A 21,500-nucleotide genomic window follows, 5' to 3' on the forward strand; every position below is an offset into this window, starting at 1 on the left:
ATGAATTAGGGAGGACATCTTAAGAGCCTGGAACCTAAACCCTTATTTCCCATAGACCCTTGGTATCTTTTTAAGCGATTTCTTTTGGCACGGTGTTTTTTCAAGAACGTCAACCACTGTGTAAATTAAGGCCCAACTGTATATCTACAATTTGACCAGTTCTGGTAAAGTTAAATTACTTCTCACTTAGCCAGTGTAGAGAAGGCATTGGAGAAATGGATATATACAAATTACTGCACTGACCGGCCTTGTTTTTCCATTGTAAATCTCTCTTTGTGCTTACATATGTCATAAATCGTTGATTTTTTTTCTCTTTGTGTGTGGGGAGTGGGGAACAAGGGGATAAAGGTTGACAGAAAAAGTCTCAGTCCAGAAACTACTTTTTAAATGTGAGCATGCTCACCCAACATTGATATGAGCATAAATTTTTCAATTATAAGTGTACCAAACTAGTTTTTTTAATTTGGTTACTTAGTTCCTTTATTTATATATAAATCATATACAAAACTTTAAAGTGGACTAAAGCCTGCTAGTTTTTTAAAAGGAAAAAAAAGTGATGTTGAGGCTCAGAGAGGCTACTATGCACATGTATTTAGTTTCTTGGAGCCATATTATGCAAACGTTAAATTTTCACAGTATATATTTTAGCACAGAGCTGCTTGGAATGAATTTTGTGAATGTTCATTAAGAAAAATAAAACTTACACATTTTATTTCACATTCATAGTTTTTAGGCATATTATTCTTAATGCATGATTATATTTCCAGTAGAATATATATTGCAAAATTCTTTGTTCTGTAAATATTGCATTGGGGGGTTTGTCATATTGTTGAGTTTGAAGAAATCTCAGAATTCATAACATGTTTGTGAAATGCCATTTCAGTGAAGTAAACAGCTATTGTTGTAATAATAAAACTACATCTAAGTAGCATTTTTTCTTACAATGGCAATAAAACAATGCATATTCAGAGTTATAGCAAAAACCTCAATTCCACAGTATGGTATCTTTTTTTTGTTGATGATGATGATTGTACATGGAGGAGGTGTTAACGCTGGGAATAAAATATGTGTATGCATAGAGGAATTAGAAGGGATCGTGATCTCTTTTTGTATACAATTTTATGCTTAAAAACTGGGTGAGGAGCTTTCTGCATATGATTTTTTCCATTCAGGTTTTATATTGTTCCTCTTAAGTGATTATGGAAGGTATGAAACTTACTGTAAAGCTTCCAGACTGTACTTTAAAATAAAAATAACTCTGACCATTTTTGCAGATGCCATAAATTATTACATTTTAGGATATTTTTGTCTTAGTTTGTGTACTGCTCCTGGTCTATGAATTTCACTGTAAGATTGACAATAAGCCTGATGAAATAGACAAAGTAGGAATCAAAAAGTCAAAAAAATGCATGATCACTTTGCCCCCATCAGATATTTTGCAATAAAAACACAGGCGAGTCCATTCTTAGATGTTAGCAATAAAAACAGAGTTCATTCTTAATCTGGTAGAATGGGCTCTCCTTTGTTTTTATTGCCAGAGTCCATTCTACCAGATTAAGAATGAACTCTGTTTTTGTTGCCAACATCTAAGAATGGACTTGCCTGTGTTTTTATTGCCAAAATCTCTGCGGGGGCAAAGTGATCATGCATTTTTTCGACTTTTTGATTGCTACTTTGTCCACTTCATCATGGGTATTTTCAGTCTTTCATCAATAAGCATGTGGTTGTCGGTTATACTTATTGCAAACCAAAAATAAAATTCTTCAAAAGGAAGTTGGCAGACTGACTAAAGATTTCAGGTTCAGATTAAAATTGTGGTCAGTGAAAGGCCAAAATATACTGCCAGTTTGGTCATAGGTGTTTTTAATATGAAATTTGATATTAAAATTACAACCAGAATAACACTGAACATTTTTCACTTGTGACATATCTGCATTGAGATTTAGGAGTTAGCCTTCCATACTATTTAGGTGAAAGTGTTTGTAGGCTATGAAAAACAAAGTTGGTAGCAGAAATTATAGGACCTAATATGAAGGAATGTACGTGTCAGTTGATATTATAAAAAACTAAATTCAAGATCTGAAATTATATTTTGATCAAGGATAGTTTGGCTCCATACTATGTATTGTCTCCGAAAACCCTGCCATCTTAGGTTGATAACAGTACTTTAAATTAATTAAATAGAAAAAGCTTAAGCCAACATCTTCAACAGAGAATACTGTTCTTATATAGTCTGGATTTTTTTGAAATCCTAATTATAAGAACTGCGTATTTAAAGACATTCATTGGAAAGCCTTTTATGTTATCAAGACTTTTTCTTTTTAGGTTTCTACGTGGAATGAGCATTCCATGTGTCCTCCTAGGCATGAATGAAGTGACCTGGCAGGAGACAAGAGGAATGATGCATGCGAACATTGGTCAGGAAGCCAGTGGGGTTGGAATAGGGGTTGCCCCAGCTGGAACAGTAGGTGGAAGAACAGCAGGGCCAGGGCCTGGAACTTCAGGGCCCAGTTCAGGTGGAAACAATCCTCACACCATCCCTACAGCTACAGTGTCAGGTGCTTCCAATGTCCAGGTACCCCTCAGTGGACGGTCTCAGGATGATGCCACAGTTGGATATTTCTTCCAGAGGCAGGCTGGTGAGCAGTTGAGTGGCTACTCCAGCAAACATCGCTGGCCCACAGGAGATAGCATTCATGTAGATCATTCGGTAGGTAGTTTATTTGTTTTTTTCATTCAAAAACTTCTTATGTTTTTTCTTAAATCCATATCTTTCAGAAAGATATATGTGGGTTAAGCTAGTCTTTCTGTATCAATTATAGCTTCAAAGCATATAGTTTTCCATAATGTAAACTATTCAGTTTTTTGTTTGAGCAATTAAATTAGGCTACATATAAGTTATAATTATTCTTTTGTAATACTTTAAGTGTTCATTAAAAAGTTGTTGGTTAAAGTAAATAAGCATTACTTTTCAAAATGTGTCTAGTTTTTTTCCAGAAACACAAGTATCACTTGTTAGATCTGAAATCAGATGATAGCCAACTGTTTTAGTGTGATAAAAGGCCAAATTATAATAGGCCTAATGAAAAGTAACATGGCTCTTGCACACAAGCTTACTTGTTACACTTGCAGGTAAAAACTTGTATCATCAACACTATAAACATGTAAGTAGTAGAACTAAGCAAGGGGTACCTGTTGTTTAAACTTAACAGTATACAATAGGTTACAACCTGATCTTTTTGTTTTAGATAATGAAATCTAATTACCCACAAAGCTTCAAATAGCAAACACCTAGCTCCAAATGTGTAACTGCTACAGCTTTCTAATTTCTCTCGTTTAACATTTACTCTTGAAATTCAGAAAACAAAACGTTCTTTCCTATGAATCTGAGTTCGGCAAGTTAAAAGGTTCACTGACAATTTCTTTATCTTCCCAAACCCCGGGGTTGTGGGATATGTTCCAAGAAAATTCAGTAAAATGTAGGAAAATGAATACAACAACTGAACTTTTAGGTTGGTAAAATTTCTTATCTTTGTTATTTTTCTCATCCATTTGCTTTTCGTCTTTACCTTAATTTCTCTGGTCATTTTATTTCTTGGTTTTGTTTTTATTCTCCCTCCCTTTTATTCTCCCTTCTTTCTCTTTCCTGTAATATTAATTGCAGAGCAAAACCTCTCTTGTCAGTACCTGGTTCTTTGTATTGTATAAAATATTTTATATATTACTAAAATATAAATCAAGCCCCTCACAATATTCTTCTTTCCCACTTGGGGCAAGTAATTATTTTGAATGTGTGATAACGTAATAGTCTTTTTTTTTTTTTTTTCCCCTCATCATCTTTGGCTTCATGGTAAATGGTGGGCAACTAGATTGTGTGCCTAGGCCAATTGATTTTTATTACAGTTTTGCAAGGTGATAGTCTGTGTGTGTATTTATGTATTAAGCTATTCTTAGACAAGTAAGAATTGGCATATCTTCTCCCCCATCCGGAGAGCAGAGAGATCTGCAGCTCAGATTAGCTTTGTGTAATAAAACTATTTAGGTCCTTCAGCGTATTGCCACGCTTGTTCAGGAGAGAACGGTAAATGTAAACGTCCTATACCTAGTGTGTTTTAAAAAGAGCTCCAGAAAAAACTGGTTCTTGAAAATGTTTTGTTTTATAAATTACAAAGAGCCATAAAGGGGAAGTTTATTTTACTTTTGCTTATTCACCTTTAATTGCTGGGGAGCAGTAATACTTTTCTAACCTATATAAATGAGCAATATCTCCTTTGTGTTCTGCCATTTTCACTGCTTTCCTTCTTTGATGGTCTAGAAAAATAGGAAATTGCCATGAAAGAACAGATCAATAGACTTCCCTAGTGCTATTCTGTATGCTTTAATAGTTGCAGAGTGTTCTTTGTGGGCCACAGTGCACACAGAACAGTTGCTTTAGGGTGGGTATGTGAAGACAGGAATTACATTCATATTTACCATCTTGTAAAGAGCCAGTGCTCAGAGTGAGGTTCCAACAGACCTGGTACATCTAAAAGCTAAAATATGCAGACTTTGAAAGAATTTAATTACCATTCCTTTCTATATGCATAGGTTAGGAAAAATCAGCACATTTGGGTGAGAGATGAAAGGGGTGGATGTTTTGACATGTTTGCAAAGAGAGACTGCATAGAAATGATGTTAATAAAAATGACTCTGAAATCCAAAATGAGGAAATTAAAATCCCTAGATTCAGTATGGATTACTTAAGCATACTGTAGCTGAGTCATGGAAGGTATGAATATGCCTAAACAAAAAAAAAAGCAGGAAGGAAAGAAAATAAGCAGTATGGATAAAAACAGTAAGGTTCAAGTTGCAGAGAGTGGAAACCCGGCTCAAGTGAAGCCAGTAGAAAGGAGCACAGACTGTTACAGGTAAAATACAAAATGGAAACTAGGAAACTTGGGAGAAATTTTCATAGAACTGGAAGGGACCTCGAGAGGTCATCTAGTCCAAACCCCTGCACTCAAGGCAGGGCTAAATATTATCTAGACCATCCCTCACAGGTGTTTGTCCAACCTTCTCTTAAAAATCCCCAATGATGGAGATTCCACAACCTCCCTAGGCAATTTCAGTGCTTAACCACTCTGATAAGAAGTTTTTCCTAATGTCCAACGTAAACTGCCCTTGCTGCAATTTAAACCCATTGCTTCTCGTCCTATCTTCAGAGGTTAAGAAGAACGATTTTTCTCTCTCCTCCTTGTAACAACCTTTTATGTTCTTGTTATCATGTCCCCTCTTCTCCAGACTAGACAAACCCAATTTTTTCGGTCTTCCCTCATAGGTCATATTTTCTACACCTCCAATCATTTTTGTTGCTCTTCTCTGGATTTTCTCCAATTTGTCCACATCTTTCCTGAAATGTGGCATCCAGAACTAGACGCAGTACTCCAGTTGAGGCCTAATCAGTGTGGAGTAGAGCAGAAGAATTACTTCTCGTCTTGCTTACAATACTTTAATACATCCCAGAATGTTTACTTTTTTTGCAACAGCGTTACACTGTTGACTCATATTTAACTTGTGATCCACTATGACTCCCAGATCCCTTTCTGCAGTACTCCTTCCTAGGCAGTCATTTCCCATTTTATATATGTGTAACTGATTGTTCCTTCCTAAGTGGAGTACTTTGCATTTGTCCGTATTGAGTTTCATCCTGTTTACTTCAGACCATTTCTCCAGTTTGTCCAGATCATTTTGAATATTAATCCTATCCTCCAAAGCACTTGCAACCCCCTCCCCCCCCCGCTTGGTATTGTCCGCAAACTTTATAAGCGTACTCTCTACGCCAGGGATCTCAAACTCAAATCACCATGAGGGCCACATGGAGACTAGTATATTGGCCCGAGGGCCACATCACTGACACCTTTTCATACAAAGATACAAAAGCCCCCGGCCCCACTCCACCTCTTTCATGAGGCCCCGCCTCTTCTCCACCTCCTCCCCTGAGCACGCTGCACCCCCGCTCCTCCCCCCTGGAAAGTCCTAAGTGCTGCCAAATGTTTGGTGGCAGGAAGCGCTGGGAGGTAGGTGGAGGAGCAGGGACGCAATGCGCTTAAGGGGACTGGAGGTGAGGGGAGCTGTGACGGGCCGCAGGAAATCTGTAAATTCATTGCCACGAGATATTGTTGAATCCTAGAGCATAGTATGATTCAAACAGAACATCCAGCATTATAATCTTTTAAAACATATATAGAGATATAAACCCTCATGCTTCAGTCCTTAATCCAGACCACTAACTGACAAAATTAGGAAGAAACTTCCCTTCTCTAATTCTAGAATTGCCCACCACAGGATTTTTTGCACTTTCCTCTGACATATTTATTATTAGTGGCCATTAAACAGGTTACTGGACTAGATGGACCACTGCTCTTTTCTTGTATGGCAATGTCTCTTTTTCCCAACCATGAAAAAGACTGTAGAGCAAGAGAGGGTGGATCCGCAGTCGGGGGAGGACACGTACCCTTTGGCATCATCCTGGTAAATTGGTGGTTACCATTAACTCGTATCAATTCTATCTGTGTTTAGTGGAGAATCCTCTAGGACCTGAGAAGTGAGTGACCAGCAGTAAGCCTATAACTGTCCCCTGCTTGAGCAATATTGCCATAGAGGCTAAGATGGGGTTTTGAGAGGAAAGTGACTGTGTGAAAGTTTAGAGACACATGGTCTTTTCAGAGGTCTCAAACGCCTCACAGATCTTAGACAAAGCAGACATTAGTGAATTTTGGTGGAAGAATGCCAAGGAAATACTGCAATTACAATAAAGACTACCAAAAGCCTCTTATACTTACAATAAATAGCAGTATTGTAAACAAGAGAATGTAAATGATTACACAAAGCCTTAGTGAGGTGTCAGTTGGAGTAACCGGTCTCATTTTGGGCATCTTACTTCTATTAGAATTTACGAACTGTTGGGGAAGGTATAGAGAGCAACTACTACATAAATTTCTCAGGAGTAGGACACAGTCTTAGTTATGACAGGTTGAAGAGCTCATTTTGTGTACAAGATGGAGGAGATGTTGCTAGTGATCTATTGCAGTATGTACGTACTTCAGTAAGACTTTGTTTCAACTATACAAGTATGGGGAAACACTTGGGCATTATTAGATACTTAACTATTAGCAATAATAGAATCAGCAGTTTAGATTATATGTGTTGAAGCACTTCCTTAGACAAAAATATTTGGAATTCTTTACACCAAGAATAAATGGACAATTGTGATATCTTGGGTTTTAAATAATATTGCATTCTTAAATATGGATTTTTCTTGCTCAAACATGCTGTGCTAACACATTAGCCAAATTTGAGATTGGGAAAGAATTTTCCCGCACTGAACTGTACAGGAGTTTCACCTTCTTTTGGAGCATTGAGTTGGATTTAGCCATTTAGATCAGGTGAATATTTCCCACCTAATCAGTTTTCTGTAGTTCCAGTGGGAGGAGAACTTTTTATAGTCATTTGTTCTTCCAATTGTATAGATGCCCTACGCTAAGAATTTTAATAATTGATTTTTAATTACATTTTTTGTTAGGTTAATGATAGGTTTCATTACATTGAAAATATTTTTACTTCCCTTTTGCCTGGGTGGATTTGATTTAAATCAGTTTGATTTAAATCACTAGTCAGGAAGACTCGATTTAATCATGGATTCCTACATAAAAAGTGCATTCTTGTTGGTTGTTATAACCTTAATACATATTCTTCACAGCTCAGAGATAGATGTAGGTTTCATTTTTAGAAGGCACACACTATACATTTTTAAAGTGATTTTTTTGAAAACTTTTCAGATTAGATTTACAGCTATATCAGAAAATGAATGATTGTTTGGTTATTTCATTTACCAAAGCTAATTGAAGCATATGTTTCTGAAGTCATTGGGAGGTGAACTATCCCCAATTCAACAAGTTAATCATTAATATTTGGAGGATTTTCTTACCATTCTGTATTAGGAGGAGAACATCACCAGACAGACATTTAAATTGTTTTATTTAACTAAAACAACAACGTTATGTATTCTGGAATTTTTTCCTTCAATAGCAAACATAATATTTTAACAAAACAAGCATATGAAATTTTGAATTTAGTTAAACATTCAAGTTTTTTAAAATCTGGTTTGTTTTTTTTAAAATTGTTTAACTAAAATAGTTAAATGAATTTTAAAAAATTAAATAGACTGCTAGGTCAACATGAAAAACTTAAAATATTGGCTTCTGCAGCTACCTCAGTCGTCTTCACCTTCATTTTCCTGTTTGTTCATAATCTGGAAAAGAAAAACAAGCTTTCCTGCTTTTTCAGGTCCCAAACGATTTCTCAGTTTGGATTGAATTATTCCAAACGAAGAAAATATACTATCTACACCGGCAGAAGACGCTACTGCTGTTAAAAGTGAGATTATAACTTCAACAGTCTCTGAATCCAAGTGCTTAAGTGACTTCCATGAGTTTACTGGTGTGACTTTCTTTAAAACATCATCAGCAAACATATATTTCTTGAATGGTTCACCCTTAGCTCTGAAGATTATTATAGTTGGCATTATGGAGGGATGATTGCTGGATGTCCATGTCATAGCCAACTCCTCTTCTTCAGCAGTTAAGGTTTGACTCTGGTACCGAGTATTGAGAATATTTGCAAGAAAGTGAGCTGGAGAGGGTGCTTGTCCCATTCGTTTTTTTAATGCTTGTAATTTAACTCTGCATATTTCTCTTTTTAAGACCTCACTCAGTTCCTTCCAAAGTTCAACAGCGTCAGCAATAAAATAGCTATTTCCCTGCATTTTGTTCAAGGCTATAGAAATAAGCTTCAGGATACTCCGCATGAGTTCAACATTTCTTGTAAGCCCAATGTTGAGAATTTTGGCTGTGACAGTGCCATTTATTTTTTCACAATTTTGTTAACAAACTGTCATCAGATTAGGCCAGTTCTTGGTATAGTTCAAAACAGTCCACTCTGAGTTCCATCTCATGTCTTGTGGGAGAGTTAGCTTGGTTCCTCCCACTTTTTTCAGAGCAGCTGCTGCAAAGTGGTTGTTATGGAAGTATTTTCAACAACATTAGCCTTTATTTTTGGAACACTGAAGTCTTTGGCTAGGAGGTGTATCAAATGAGCATGGCAGTTGTATGTTATTAGGTTGGGATTCTCTTCGCTCTCTTCTAAATTTCTTCTCATCTTGGATACATTTGCAGCATTGTCTGTGACCAAGCTGCGTACTAGACATTTGAATTTTTTTTCACAGTTTGTTATAGGTTTTACTGCTACTTCTTGTAAGTATCCTGCTGTGTGTGCATTTCCTGATGCATCAGTTGTTTCTGTAAGAAAGACATTCCCTTCTTCTGTTGTCACACAAGCACATACAACAGGATCATTGTGGACATTGCTCCACCCATTAAGACTCAGGTTAACAATTTTAGACCTTTTGCATGCTGCTCAATTTCTCTTTCATACACTTTATCCAGTAATTTGCCTGTGACATCTGCTCTGTTAGGTGACTGTGTCCTGGTCTTAATGACTGAACCATGTTAATGAAGTGTGGGTTCTCAATCGTAGAAAGAAGTTTGTTGCATAAACAAACCGAGCAATTTTTTCATCGGTTACCTCTTTTTATAATCTGCTGGTGGTTCTCACAAACTTGTCTATGGTTGTTTCTGGATGATGATGATTTTTTTTTTCTTTTTGCAATAGGTGATATACTTTGGCTACTTGACATACACGATGTGATTGAAACACTATCATTGGCAGATAACTGAAACTATAGAAAATGATGGTGATCTTGAAGGTGGATAGTCTTCAGAATCCTGTATGTTGAGGGTGGATTCTCCTAAACAAAATAAGTCAATGCAGTTATTTAATTATTATTACCATACTGCTCATTTAGGATTACTCATTGCATTCACAGACACTCAGTACTACTTTAAAGGTGAAATTGTAAAAAGAAGAGCTGCCTATTTCAGCTATTTATTTTTTTATCACAACTGCATCTAAAATAATAGTACCATAGAGTAACAACTATATTTTTTGCTCAAACATGAGAATTCAAGACTAGTCCAGAAGGAAGACAGGCAGTCCTTAAGAAAGAAGTATGAAATACAGAAGTTTATCAACCTGAAGATCCTGCATGTTCAGACATGTTCCTTTCATCATCTTCAACGCAGCTTCCTCCTGAGAAGGAACATGTCTCATGTTGTTGTTTCATTCGGGCAACCAGGCCTTGGATTTCTTTGTTGCACTGTTTGCAATTTGCACGCATGCCTGTCTTACCCACAGGTAGAGGAACTTCATTAAAATATTCCCAAACTGGGTCTCTTTTATGGTCTGCTGCCAATATAGGTTTTCCCTTTTAGCGAGAGAATGGTATTGTAGATCTCAAATCAATGAAGGCTACACGGAAAGACCTCAAGACTTCTGGAATATACTGCTCAAACAGTTTCACTTTTGTTTCTACTGCCTGTCCCTCCCCTCTCACATTTATCTCCAGACTTCTTCTCCTTGTCCAGATCTATTCTATTTCACCCCCAACGATCTTCTATTCATTGAACTTTCTGAAACTTTTTGAGAACTGCAAAACTATGCATCTCTGATGGTATCTTCTAGATTAAGCATTAAGCACTGTCCCATTGGGTAGATAGAAAGATTAACCTAAATAATCTATACAGAAGCCCCAGGAACCCCATAAGATTGGGTCCCTAATCCATGAACTATTGGAACTCATTTACAAAACTTTTCTTAAACATTACATGAATATTGTCTCATCGTATAGAATTAGAATGTATAATCCCAATCCATGATGAGATATCTTTGAGCTATAATGTGTCTTAATTAAAACTATCTTTAGATAGGATTTTTTTGATAAAATGCTTTTTGAGGAAAAAACCTATTTTAAATTTAAAAATCCAATTTTTTTTAAGTCTGATTTTTATCCACCCTGATTTTCTTCATGACCTATCCCTGCTCTAATTATCTTTTTAATATCAGGAAGGTCTTGATTCCTGTCTTTTCTCTGCCATTGATTCTAGCCTTTGTTGCCAATTTGTTAAATTTGCAGACTGTCATCTTGGTCATTTCTCACATGTCATCCCTCATGCCTGGGAGGAGTTACACGCACACCTCTGTAAAGCCACCTCACTGTCCTTAAAACTGTCCTGGGCCATGTTGCTTACAAAAATGTTTGTCAGGTGTGCTTTGACCAGTGCTTTTCATGCTGACTACTAGTCTAATTGTTTTCTTGTGCTTCCTGACCTGTTTGTTGTGTTCAGTGGTTGTCTCATCTCAGACTTAGACTGTAGGCTCTTTGGGACAGGAACCATCTCTTTATGTGCTTACGTAGTGCCTAATAATTTTCAGTCACTGTTACAATGATAAAGTATGAAAATATACTAATCAAGAATCTGGAACACTCAGCTGTGTCATATGGAAGAACTAGATTTAATTTTCTGGACTAAATTTAGTCTGGCACAGTTCCCATAAAAAACAATGGAGAAAGGGGGCCCTGAAATTTGGCTATGAAGGGTTCTAGAGAGCCTTGGTGAGCATGGGTTGCAGAAGACTGAAGAAAGTTGAAGCCAGATTGAAAAGTATTGAAGAGAGGAATGCAAAGCAATGGTTGTAAATAGCAGTGATCATAGAGATGACGGGAAGGAGGAAGATGGAGCATAATTGGAAAGACAAATGGGATTGAGGAATTAAATGATTTTTTTTAGACTAATGGATAATTTTATATCTAAAATGCTAATCAGAAATTAAATTAATTGTTTTAGAATCATAGAATATCAGGGTTGGAAGGGACCTCAGGAGGTCATCTAGTCCAACCCCCTGCTCAAAGCAGGACCAATCCCCAATTAAATCATCCCAGTCAGGGCTTTGTCAAGCCTGACCTTAAAAACCTCTAAGGAAGGAGATTCTACCACCTCCCTAGGTAACGCATTCCAGTGTTTCACCACCCTCCTAGTGAAAAAAGTTTTTCCTAATATCCAACCTAAACCTCCCCCACTGCAACTTGAGACCATTACTCCTTGTCCTGTCCTCTTCTACCACTGAGAATAGTCTAGAACCATCCTCTCTGGAACCACCTGTCAGGTAGTTGAAAGCAGCTATCAAATCCCCCCTCATTCTTCTCTTCTGCAGACTAAACAATCCCAGTTCCCTCAGCCTCTCCTCATAAGTCATGTGTTCCAGACCCCTAATCATTTTTGTTGCCCTTCGCTGGACTCTCTGCAATTTATCCACATCCTTCTTGTAGTGTGGGGTCCAAAACTGGACACAGTACTCCAGATGAGGCCTCACCAATGTCGAATAGAGGGGAACGATCACGTCCCTCGATCTGCTCGCTATGCCCCTGCATATACATCCCAAAATGCCATTGGCCGCCTTGGCAACAAGGGCACACTGCTGACTCATATCCAGCTTCTCGTCCACTGTCACCCCTAGGTCCTTTTCTGCAGAACTGCTGCCTAGCCATTCGGTCCCTAGTCTGTAGCTGTGCATTGGGTTCTTCCGTCCTAAGTGCAGGACCCTGCACTTATCCTTATTGAACCTCATCAGATTTCTTTTGGCCCAATCCTCCAATTTGTCTAGGTCCCTCTGTATCCTATCCCTGCCCTCCAGCGTATCTACCACGCCTCCTAGTTTAGTATCATCCGCAAATTTGCTGAGGGTGCAATCCACACCATCCTCCAGTTCATTTATGAAGATATTGAACAAGACCGGCCCCAGGACCGACCCCTGGGGCACTCCACTTGACACCGGCTGCCAACTAGACATGGAGCCATTGATCACTACCCATTGAGCCCGACGATCTACACAGCTTTCTATCCACCTTATAGTCCATTCATCCAGCCTATACTTCTTTAACTTGCTGGCAAGAATACTGTGGGAGACCGTGTCAAAAGCTTTGCTAAAGTCAAGAAACAATACATCCACTGCTTTCCCTTCATCCACAGAACCAGTAATCTCATCATAGAAGGCAATTAGATTAGTCAGGCATGACCTTCCCTTGGTGAATCCATGCTGACTGTTCCTGGTCACTTTCCTCTCATGTAGGTGCTTCAGGATTGATTCTTTGAGGACCTGCTCCATGATTTTTCCGGGGACTGAGGTGAGGCTGACTGGCCTGTAGATCCCAGGATCCTCCTTCTTCCCTTTTTTAAAGATTGGCACTATATTAGCCTTTTTCCAGTCATCTGGGACTTCCCCCGTTTGCCATAAGTTTTCAAAGATACTGGCCATCTCTTAGGGTCAACTCTTTAATCTAAAAATTTTAAGTTATCTAAAATGATACATTTTTTGGTTGTTTTTGTATAGGCAAATGTTCTCTTTAATGCAGAGCTATTGCACTCTGACCCAGTTCTATAATTTATTCATGTTGACTAGTACCTTTACTAATTTTCTTATTGAATCCAGGGTGCCTCAATGTAAAAGTTGCAGAATTTGACCTGGAGCCTTCCATTCTACAATTGTATTATTTGTTAATACTAATAATACATGACTTTTTTTTCTACAGATGAACTTTAATTTTTTATTTGAATTCTAAGATACCTATTTATTTTCAACAACTTGTTTATCACCAGTAAAGTTTTCACTGTTTAGTCTAGAAGTCATAATTTCATCCACTTTCTTTGAAGAACTCTGCAGTAAGGGACTAATGTCCAAGGCCACGCTGTGTTTTCCTGTTTTGGTAGCCAAAACTTATTGAAGTTTTAAAAAAAAAAAAAAGTCTGTTTTCTTTTGCAGCTGCCTATTCAGACATTGTAAGAATCCTATTTCTACTATCTTCCAGATTACTTTAAACACGTATGTTGTCCAAAAAGTATGTACTTTGAGGATAAAATAAATTGGTAATAGTAATTCCTTTTAAACATTGTCTACACCTTTGCCATAGATAAAAGTAGAAAACCCACACCCTCCAGTATACCATTGAACATTTTTTTCCAAATAAGATAGTAGGGAATGCTGACTAAAGAGTGCTGCAGTTAAAAGCTCTCTGGTTCTACTCAAGCTTTTCTTTAGATGGTAAAAACTTGAAGAACCAAAGGTAAAACTTGAATTTTGAAATATATGCCGGTATATTTTTGAGAAATTTTTCACCTGCTCACTGGCATCTTGACTTCCATCATATAAAAGTAAAGTTTGGTCCAATAACATGCCTCTTTTGAATATGTAACTATTTAGTGGTATGCTGTGCTTCCATTCTTGAGAGAGGAGTCTAGAAATTGTGAATTCCCACATAACGTGCTGGGTCAGATGAAGAAATATTTTCAGTCACTGCTTGGAGAGGGCTATGATTCAGCAGCTCCTGCAAAGAGCTGTACTTACTGGCCAAAAGTGTCTGACAAGGTTCACTACAGGTGTTCTGATGTGGCTTATTAGGGGACATAAACTTGTAAAGCCTTGGCTAAGAACTGCCTAATAAGAAAAGTAGTAGCCCCATAGTTTGGTGTTAATCTCCCTAGTTCTTGATAGCCATATAATTTAAAAGCTGTTGGCAGAGATTATGATTTGGAGTCTTTGCTCCATTCTGCATCAGAATAATAGAATGGAGGCCATAGAGATGTGGTAAAATGTCTGAGAGAAGTAAGGAGTGGTTGGTGTTATGTCAATAGGCTCCCATCTTGATTTGGGGGTCTAGGCAGTGGTGAGCTGGAACTGGTTTGCACTGTTTCACGTGAACCAGTTGCTAAATTTTGAAGCCGGTTGTGAAAGAGGTGGGCAAACTCCTGCCTGCGGACTACATCCGACCCACGGGAACGTCCTGTCCGGCCAGCCTGAGCTGTCGGCTGGGTAAGCTCCCCTGATAATCCCTTTTTAATTTTTACTCACCCGGCGGCTCTTTGGCAGCAGTTTGGCGGCGGGCGCTTCACTCGCTCTGGGTCTTCGGCGGCACTTCGGCAGTGGATCCTTCAGTGCCATCGAAGACCCGGACCGACTAAAGGACCCGCCACCGAAGAGCCGGAGCAAGTGAAGGAACCGGTTCTTCAGCTTTTGGCAGCTCATCACTGGGTCTAGGTGCTACAATAATACAAATAATAATGCTCATTGTTTCCTGGAAATTCTGTTTAATCTACCATAACATTCCTCAACCCTATACTTAAAGCAAGATGTCTGAGAATTCTGCTTTCTAGGTCAGCGTTAAGTAGTAAGTCCGTCACTATATGCTAACAATTAACCCTGCCACGTTTTTGCAAGTTTTCCTGAAAAAAGAGGTTTTTTCTTGAAAACATTTTCCTTGTAAATGTTTCAAGGTTAGTTTTGTTTGCTAGGTCTTCTATGTGTCTGGTTCTCTGGTGCTCAACTTTTCATTTTCATATTCGGTATCTAAAGAAAATACTCTTTGGAAATATTCTTTCTGTTCAGACTCGGAAAATGTACACCACTGTGTAATAATCATCTTGTCTTCAGGCTGCGATTTTTAACTGTTACATTTTAAGCATAGAGTACAAGAGAGTTCCATATAAAATGTATTTAATATTTTCTGTTTAGGCTGTTGCCTATATATTTGTGTAACATGGTGCAATAAATACATAAATATACTAAGTCATTAGTTCTCAGCCTTTTTCATGCTTGGACCCTCCTACCATATAACCAGAATGTAGTGGGGACCTGCCTTTCCTTCAGCTGTATGGGAAAGATATAGAGGTTGCATCCCATCCCCATGGTGCCTGTTCTTGACCCCCAGGTTAAAGAGCTTTTGTGCTAAATAGTATGGTAAATGCATATGTTTATTGTAAGTGACCAAAATCTTCCAGTGTACTGTTGAATAATGTAGCTGGTCTTCACTGTGTGCATGTGTATGTGTATATATTGAAATATTTATTTATGATCATGTGTAAATGCTTCACAGATTCAGTGAGTGTTGTAAAGCTCATTCTTGAGCTGATGAAATGCCTTGTTGTGACTTGATTGGAACCAAGGGTCACTGGAAAAACAATAGCATTCTGGTTTGGATTTTTAACAGAATAAATGTATCTTCAGTAGCGTAAAGCATTGTTTTGTGTAATGGAATAGTTTGGTGCTGCAAATTTCTTTGCTCACTTCCCCCATGAGGATTTTTTTAAGAGCACTTAAATGTAATTGGGTTTTTTGGTTGTTGTTCATTGATAGACTTCTGATGACTATCTGATCTTCAAAGCAGTGACTGCCTCTTACTGTGTGTTTTTCACAGTGCTTAGCACAGTGGTTCTCAACTCTGGTCCACCGCTTGTTCAGGGAAAGTCCCTGGTGTGCCGGGCCGGTTTGTTTACCTGCCGCGTCCTCAGGTTCAGCCAATTGCAGCTCCCACTGTCCGTGGTTCACCACTCCAGGCCAATGGGGGCTGCAGGAAGGGCGGCCAGCACATCCCTCAGCCCACGCCACTTTCTGCAGCCCCCATTGGCCTGGAGTGGCGAACTGCGGCCAGTGGGAGCCATGATCGGCCGAACCTGCGGACGCAGCAGGTAAACAAATTGGCCTGGTGCGCCAGGGGTTTTCCCTGAACAAGCAGTGGACCAGAGTTGAGAACCACTGGCTTAGCACAATGAGGGTGCAGTCTTTTTTGGAGCCCCTAGAGGCTACTGTAATACAAATAACAAAGAGGGAAGAGGAGGAGGTATGCATTGGTATTACTGGGAGACTGAGGTGGAATTGGGCTATACTGATTATGAATTAAGAACTAATAAATCACAGGAGTTAACTTGAAGTAGGATAGTGAGAAATAGGTCTCAAAAAACACATAGTGAATTACTTTCTCAAATATTTATGGTTTTAAATCCTTTTGTAAGTCTCCATTCAGTATTAAAATGATCAAGCAGACAAAACTATTTACACTATTCTGTCATGGTGAGCAGCAAAAATTGGCACCTTATTTCTGTATTACTTCCAAGCCCACAGTGTCTAAGACAATACCTCTTATTGTTCTGTTTTAACTCGTGGCCTATTTGTGGCAAGATACTAAGATTTAACTAGAGTTGTAGCTGTGTCTGTCCCAGGATATTAGAGAGGCAAGGTGAGTGAGTATCTTTCTCACCAACAGAAGTTGGTCTAGTAAGAGACAAGCTTTCGTGTGCTCTGTAAGCCACACTGTCTGTCTCAAACTTAACTAGAGGCAGAGTGTGTGATGTGTAGTATCTTAAAGTTTGAGAAAATTATGGGTGTGTTTTGATAGTTCTCTTAAATGGGCACTATCAACTTTGAAATGACACTTCCGTCTACATAGTTTTTACATCATTTTTTTTCCAGTTTTTCTGTTGGGTATTTTGACAGCACTTTGTATGGTGTTTGTTTTCACCATTTTCCCTGTGTCGTTAGTTTGCTTCCTTTTTTGTTTGTATACGTGGGGGGTTTTTTTGTTTTGTTTTTGGGGGGGCGTGTTTCTATATACATCAGTAGCGGAGAGAACTGTTCGTTTAAAAAAAGTGTGTGTGTAGTTGTAAAATCACAAAAACTGGCAGGAGGACTCTGGCAGGTGGAGTACATAAAACTACTTCAAATTCATTTTTATGTATAAACTGGAAAGAAAATATTTGACCAGCTTTTCAGTTGACTGTTTCAAAACCAGAGTTTTGGTGAGGGGGGAGGGAGGGACTTCTCCTGCTTGCCCGTGGTAAGTTACATTGGTGTTAAGTAGTGAATTCTGCCCTGTTGATTTTCTTCAGAATAAGCAGCAGTCCTTCGATCATTGCTTCAAGCAGAGGTATCTGGTCAGCATCATGGTGATAAAAATGCTGTTTTTATAATCTGTTTTCAGAGTAAAACCACACTTGGCTAAATCACTTTGGTTCTAGAGCTGTGAAAAAGGCTATCTGAAATACAAGAACTATTTGTTGTGAATTGAATCTAAACAAAAAATAATGTATTATCAGTATTAACAAAATAAATATTTGACCTTCACTGAAAATGCGACTTGCCTTATGACTGTGTACAAATAAATGTGGATCATTCACAGCATGCATTTAAATAAGTCTTTCTGGAGCATATATGCATTTTATCTTGGTGTAAATCAGGACCCAATTATTAAAACTCTTGAATAGAGAGAGAGCTGGCTGTTTTTTAAACAGTATTAACATGTAATTACCAAGAGAAAATCCTCATATCTTAAGAAACATACAGTCCAACTATGTACATAACTGTCGTTGCATCAACAGTGACATTCTTCCCAATACAAAAGGTTCTAGATGATGTTTTTGTCTGATTTTTTTTTTAAATTATTTGGTAAATTAAAGCCAAAACAACTATAGTATCAAAAAGGTGTCATGTTTGCATTTTACAAAACTCTGACATTTACCATCCCTGACCTTGTTTCACCCTTTTCTTCACTTTCCTTTGTAGATGTTTTAAATAAATGATTCCTAACAAAATAAGATGGAAAGTCGAAAAACATGCTAGGTTATGTGGACAAAAACATTAGGATATATGTCTAGTCATGTTTCAATACTACTGAGACCTTTGAAATTAAGAAAACATAATGTGATTGCTCTAAAATATGGTTTTAAACCATTTGCATGGAAGAGCCGTATATTATAGACAAGGCTGGTAACTGCTTTAGTGAAATTTGGCAGGAGGGTGACTTCTGTGTCAAGGGTGTACCTTTTGTGACCCTTGTGAAAATCTTCTCAAATCTGGCCAAGTTATAAGCCTTTGCAAAATTGTTTTGCAGATGCTCAGTAAATTTCTTTGATTCTTAGAAGCTAAGATTCTGTCCTCACTAAGCATGCTCCCTGCAGCCAATGGCTACAAGGGAGAAACCAGAATTTCCATCTAAATCCTGCTCCAGCTGTTGTGAGAAGGTTCTGGGCACTGAAGTTGAGAGCAGGGAGCCTGTCTCCAGTACTGTTGGTGACCCTCCCCCCCTTGCTGGCACCTAAGCACCATGGAAGAGGAAGGCATCTGTTTTGAATGCAGGGGAAGGTGGGGGGAAGAGTGAGGATGGAAAGGAGGAGATTGGGACATGATGTGTACTGAGACTGGCACTGGTTGAGCAAGGGGACTGTGACTTGGGATGGGGAGGCTGGGACTGGTTGAGCTGGGGGTAAGAAGGGAAGTTACAAAGTGACTGATAGAGGATGACAGCCTACTATTTTACTATGTGAACTGGTGCCAGAGTGGGACAAGACACACACACTTCGCTAGGGTGTTTCACAGACTGGGACTGGCTGAGCAAGGAGAATGGGTCTGACACAGAGAGCCAGGGGAGGGAGACAGGACAGGGACAGATTGGAGGGGATAGGTCAGAAAGGGTCAAATTTGGAGGGGGAGACAGGTAGAAGTTTGTGCTCACTAGAGCAGTGCTTCTCAAGCTATCTGATGTGGGGGACCGGCAAATTTTTTTCCAATGTGCGTGCAGACCGGCAGCCGATGGCTCACGGACCAGCACTGGTCCGCGGACCGCCACTTTGAGTAGCACTGCACTAGAGCACACTCCTAGAGCCTGGAATGGAACCCGAGATTCCTGGTCTATACTACAAATTTACATCTGTATAATTGTGTGCTCAGCGGAAAATTGTCATCCTCTGTCTACTATTTAGCTCTGTTATTTTGTAAGCTCAAATGTCAGAGGTCTGTGTGGTGGATCTGAAGGTTCCAACTCTGCTGCTGATCCATATGGGTGTCAGTATAATGCCACATGATGGAATTCCTTTTTCTTCAGTTGACTTTAAGAAACCTAGGAACTTGCACACAACTATATTAAAACAATATTATTAAGGTTGCCTGTGCAACCTGAAATCGGCACCCTTGTGTGTATGCGTTATGATTGTTTTTATTTACATGATCGCTTACTGTTTTTTTTTTTCCACAAGACTCCTGCCTTATTCATTGCACAGGATGGATCTGCTGTGGGATGAGTCAGCATTGTATAGTGAAGGAGACTGCTGTTTGTATGGCCCAGGGATCATTTGTTGCTGAAGTTGGAAAGTTTGTAGTGCATAGATAGGGGATTACAGGAAGAGAGAAGATGGTTGCGGGAGTTGAATGCTGCCCTTGACAGTTGGATTCTATGCCATGTAGTTCTTATGTGATTCTTGACAAGTCTCTTAAGCCACAATTTCTGCAAGTGGTCACTAATTGTGTGTTCCTCCTTTTCTGGATTCCTGACTTGATATGCTGGGGTCTGTTATGTAGAAGTGCTGCAAGCTGAAGTCAGTGGAAGCTGTGCTTTGAACATGTAAGTGCTCTGTAATGAATGGTAAATCTGAAAAATCGTGTTTTAGTCATCTCGGATTGGGCACCCAAAAGTAGTGGGAAATGTTGACCTTAATATCTCTCTGCCCCAGTTACCCATTTGTGAAATGGGGATCTCATCACCCTGTCACCTCACAGAGCTGTTGTGAAAATAAATGGTTTGTGAAGCACTCAGATTCTGTAGGGATGAGTGCTGTAGAAAAGCCCATGAGGAAATTAATAATTCTGTTTCAAAGCAGGGTTTGAATAGTGTGCTGTAAATAAGATGTGGGGCCCCCAATAAGCAATGAGAAGAAAAAATATTGAATAGCTTGTTACTATGTGAGCACAGTTCCAATCTGTACCCTGAATGAGGCAGGGGTCCTGGGGACAAAATAGCGTGTGATGATGTAATATAAAACTGTATCATAATGCATACACATGAGGGCTGAATTAAGATTAATTCTGGTATTTCCTGACTTGAGTGCTTGACTTTGCAACCTTAATGATGTTCTTTTAGCATCGGTTTGGGGGTTTTTGGTTTAATATTTATTATGTGATTTGCAGCGTGTGTGTTTGAGATCGCAAGCGTATATCTTGAAGTCTGTTTTTGAGTTTATAAATGGATTGTCTGAGTTCTGTCTCTGCAGGTGACTCAGTCTCATCCACTCAGATTAAAGAGGCAATCCAAGATATTTCATAAGAACTCCTTTTGTGCCATGATCTGACTGTGACTAATGCAAATCCATTAATTATGTGTGTTGCTCAACTGGAAAGAAACAGAATGATTACATCTGTTTTTTGTTTTTGTAATTTGCCAGTTGTAACCTGTGTTCTTCTGAATAAGTAAAACAGAAAAGGAAAGGGCACGTCCTGTAACTTTGTGAACTGTTCAACATATGCAGTTGGAATTCTTGTCTTTCTCGTGTTGCGCAAATTATTTTGGGGAAATAACCTAACTACTGGAAATCTCAGTATTTAATTATGTAAATTAAAATTTTGTTAGTATTATATGGTTTTGCTGACTTGTAGAATAGATATGAAATTGCAGAGGGGTTGATCTTAAGATTCCCTGTATCATTTTTAATATAATGTAAATATCTCTAACTTATTGCTAGATGCTTCACATTAATGCACTTTTCTTCACAGCCAAAAATGTCCAAATTATTGCCATGTTTAATCTGCAGTATTACTATGGATAGTTAGGAAAACCCTAGTTCAGAAAGCATTTAAGATTGAGGGGTTACTATAAACTAATAAGAGAACCATATTTGGTGATGTAGGTATCAACTGTACCCACCTAAAGCACTATAATACATGCAGAGAATGTTTTCTCTTGATAATGATAT

The 21,500-nt window shown here is 38.6% G+C and overlaps 1 protein-coding gene across 13 annotated transcripts in view; it reads left to right on the plus strand.

Annotated features, from left to right (window-relative positions):
• Nucleotides 1–21,500, plus strand: part of PUM2 (pumilio RNA binding family member 2) — a 108,304-nt gene that overhangs the window by 9,528 nt on the left and 77,276 nt on the right. For 10 of the 13 annotated variants that reach the window (XM_073335923.2, XM_073335924.2, XM_073335925.2 and 7 more), the window contains exon 2: nt 2,326–2,710. The exons of 2 other annotated variants lie outside the window; for them this stretch is intronic. In XM_073335923.2, coding sequence (XP_073192024.1) covers nt 2,326–2,710 — 385 coding nt within the window. Of the gene's footprint in view, nt 1–2,325; nt 2,711–20,062; nt 20,156–21,500 lie in introns of those variants that run through there. One more of the 13 variants, XM_073335927.2, reaches the window with a different exon arrangement.

This window comes from Lepidochelys kempii, chromosome 3, assembly GCF_965140285.1.
Source record: "Lepidochelys kempii isolate rLepKem1 chromosome 3, rLepKem1.hap1, whole genome shotgun sequence".
Classification (NCBI taxonomy): Eukaryota; Metazoa; Chordata; order Testudines; family Cheloniidae; genus Lepidochelys; species Lepidochelys kempii.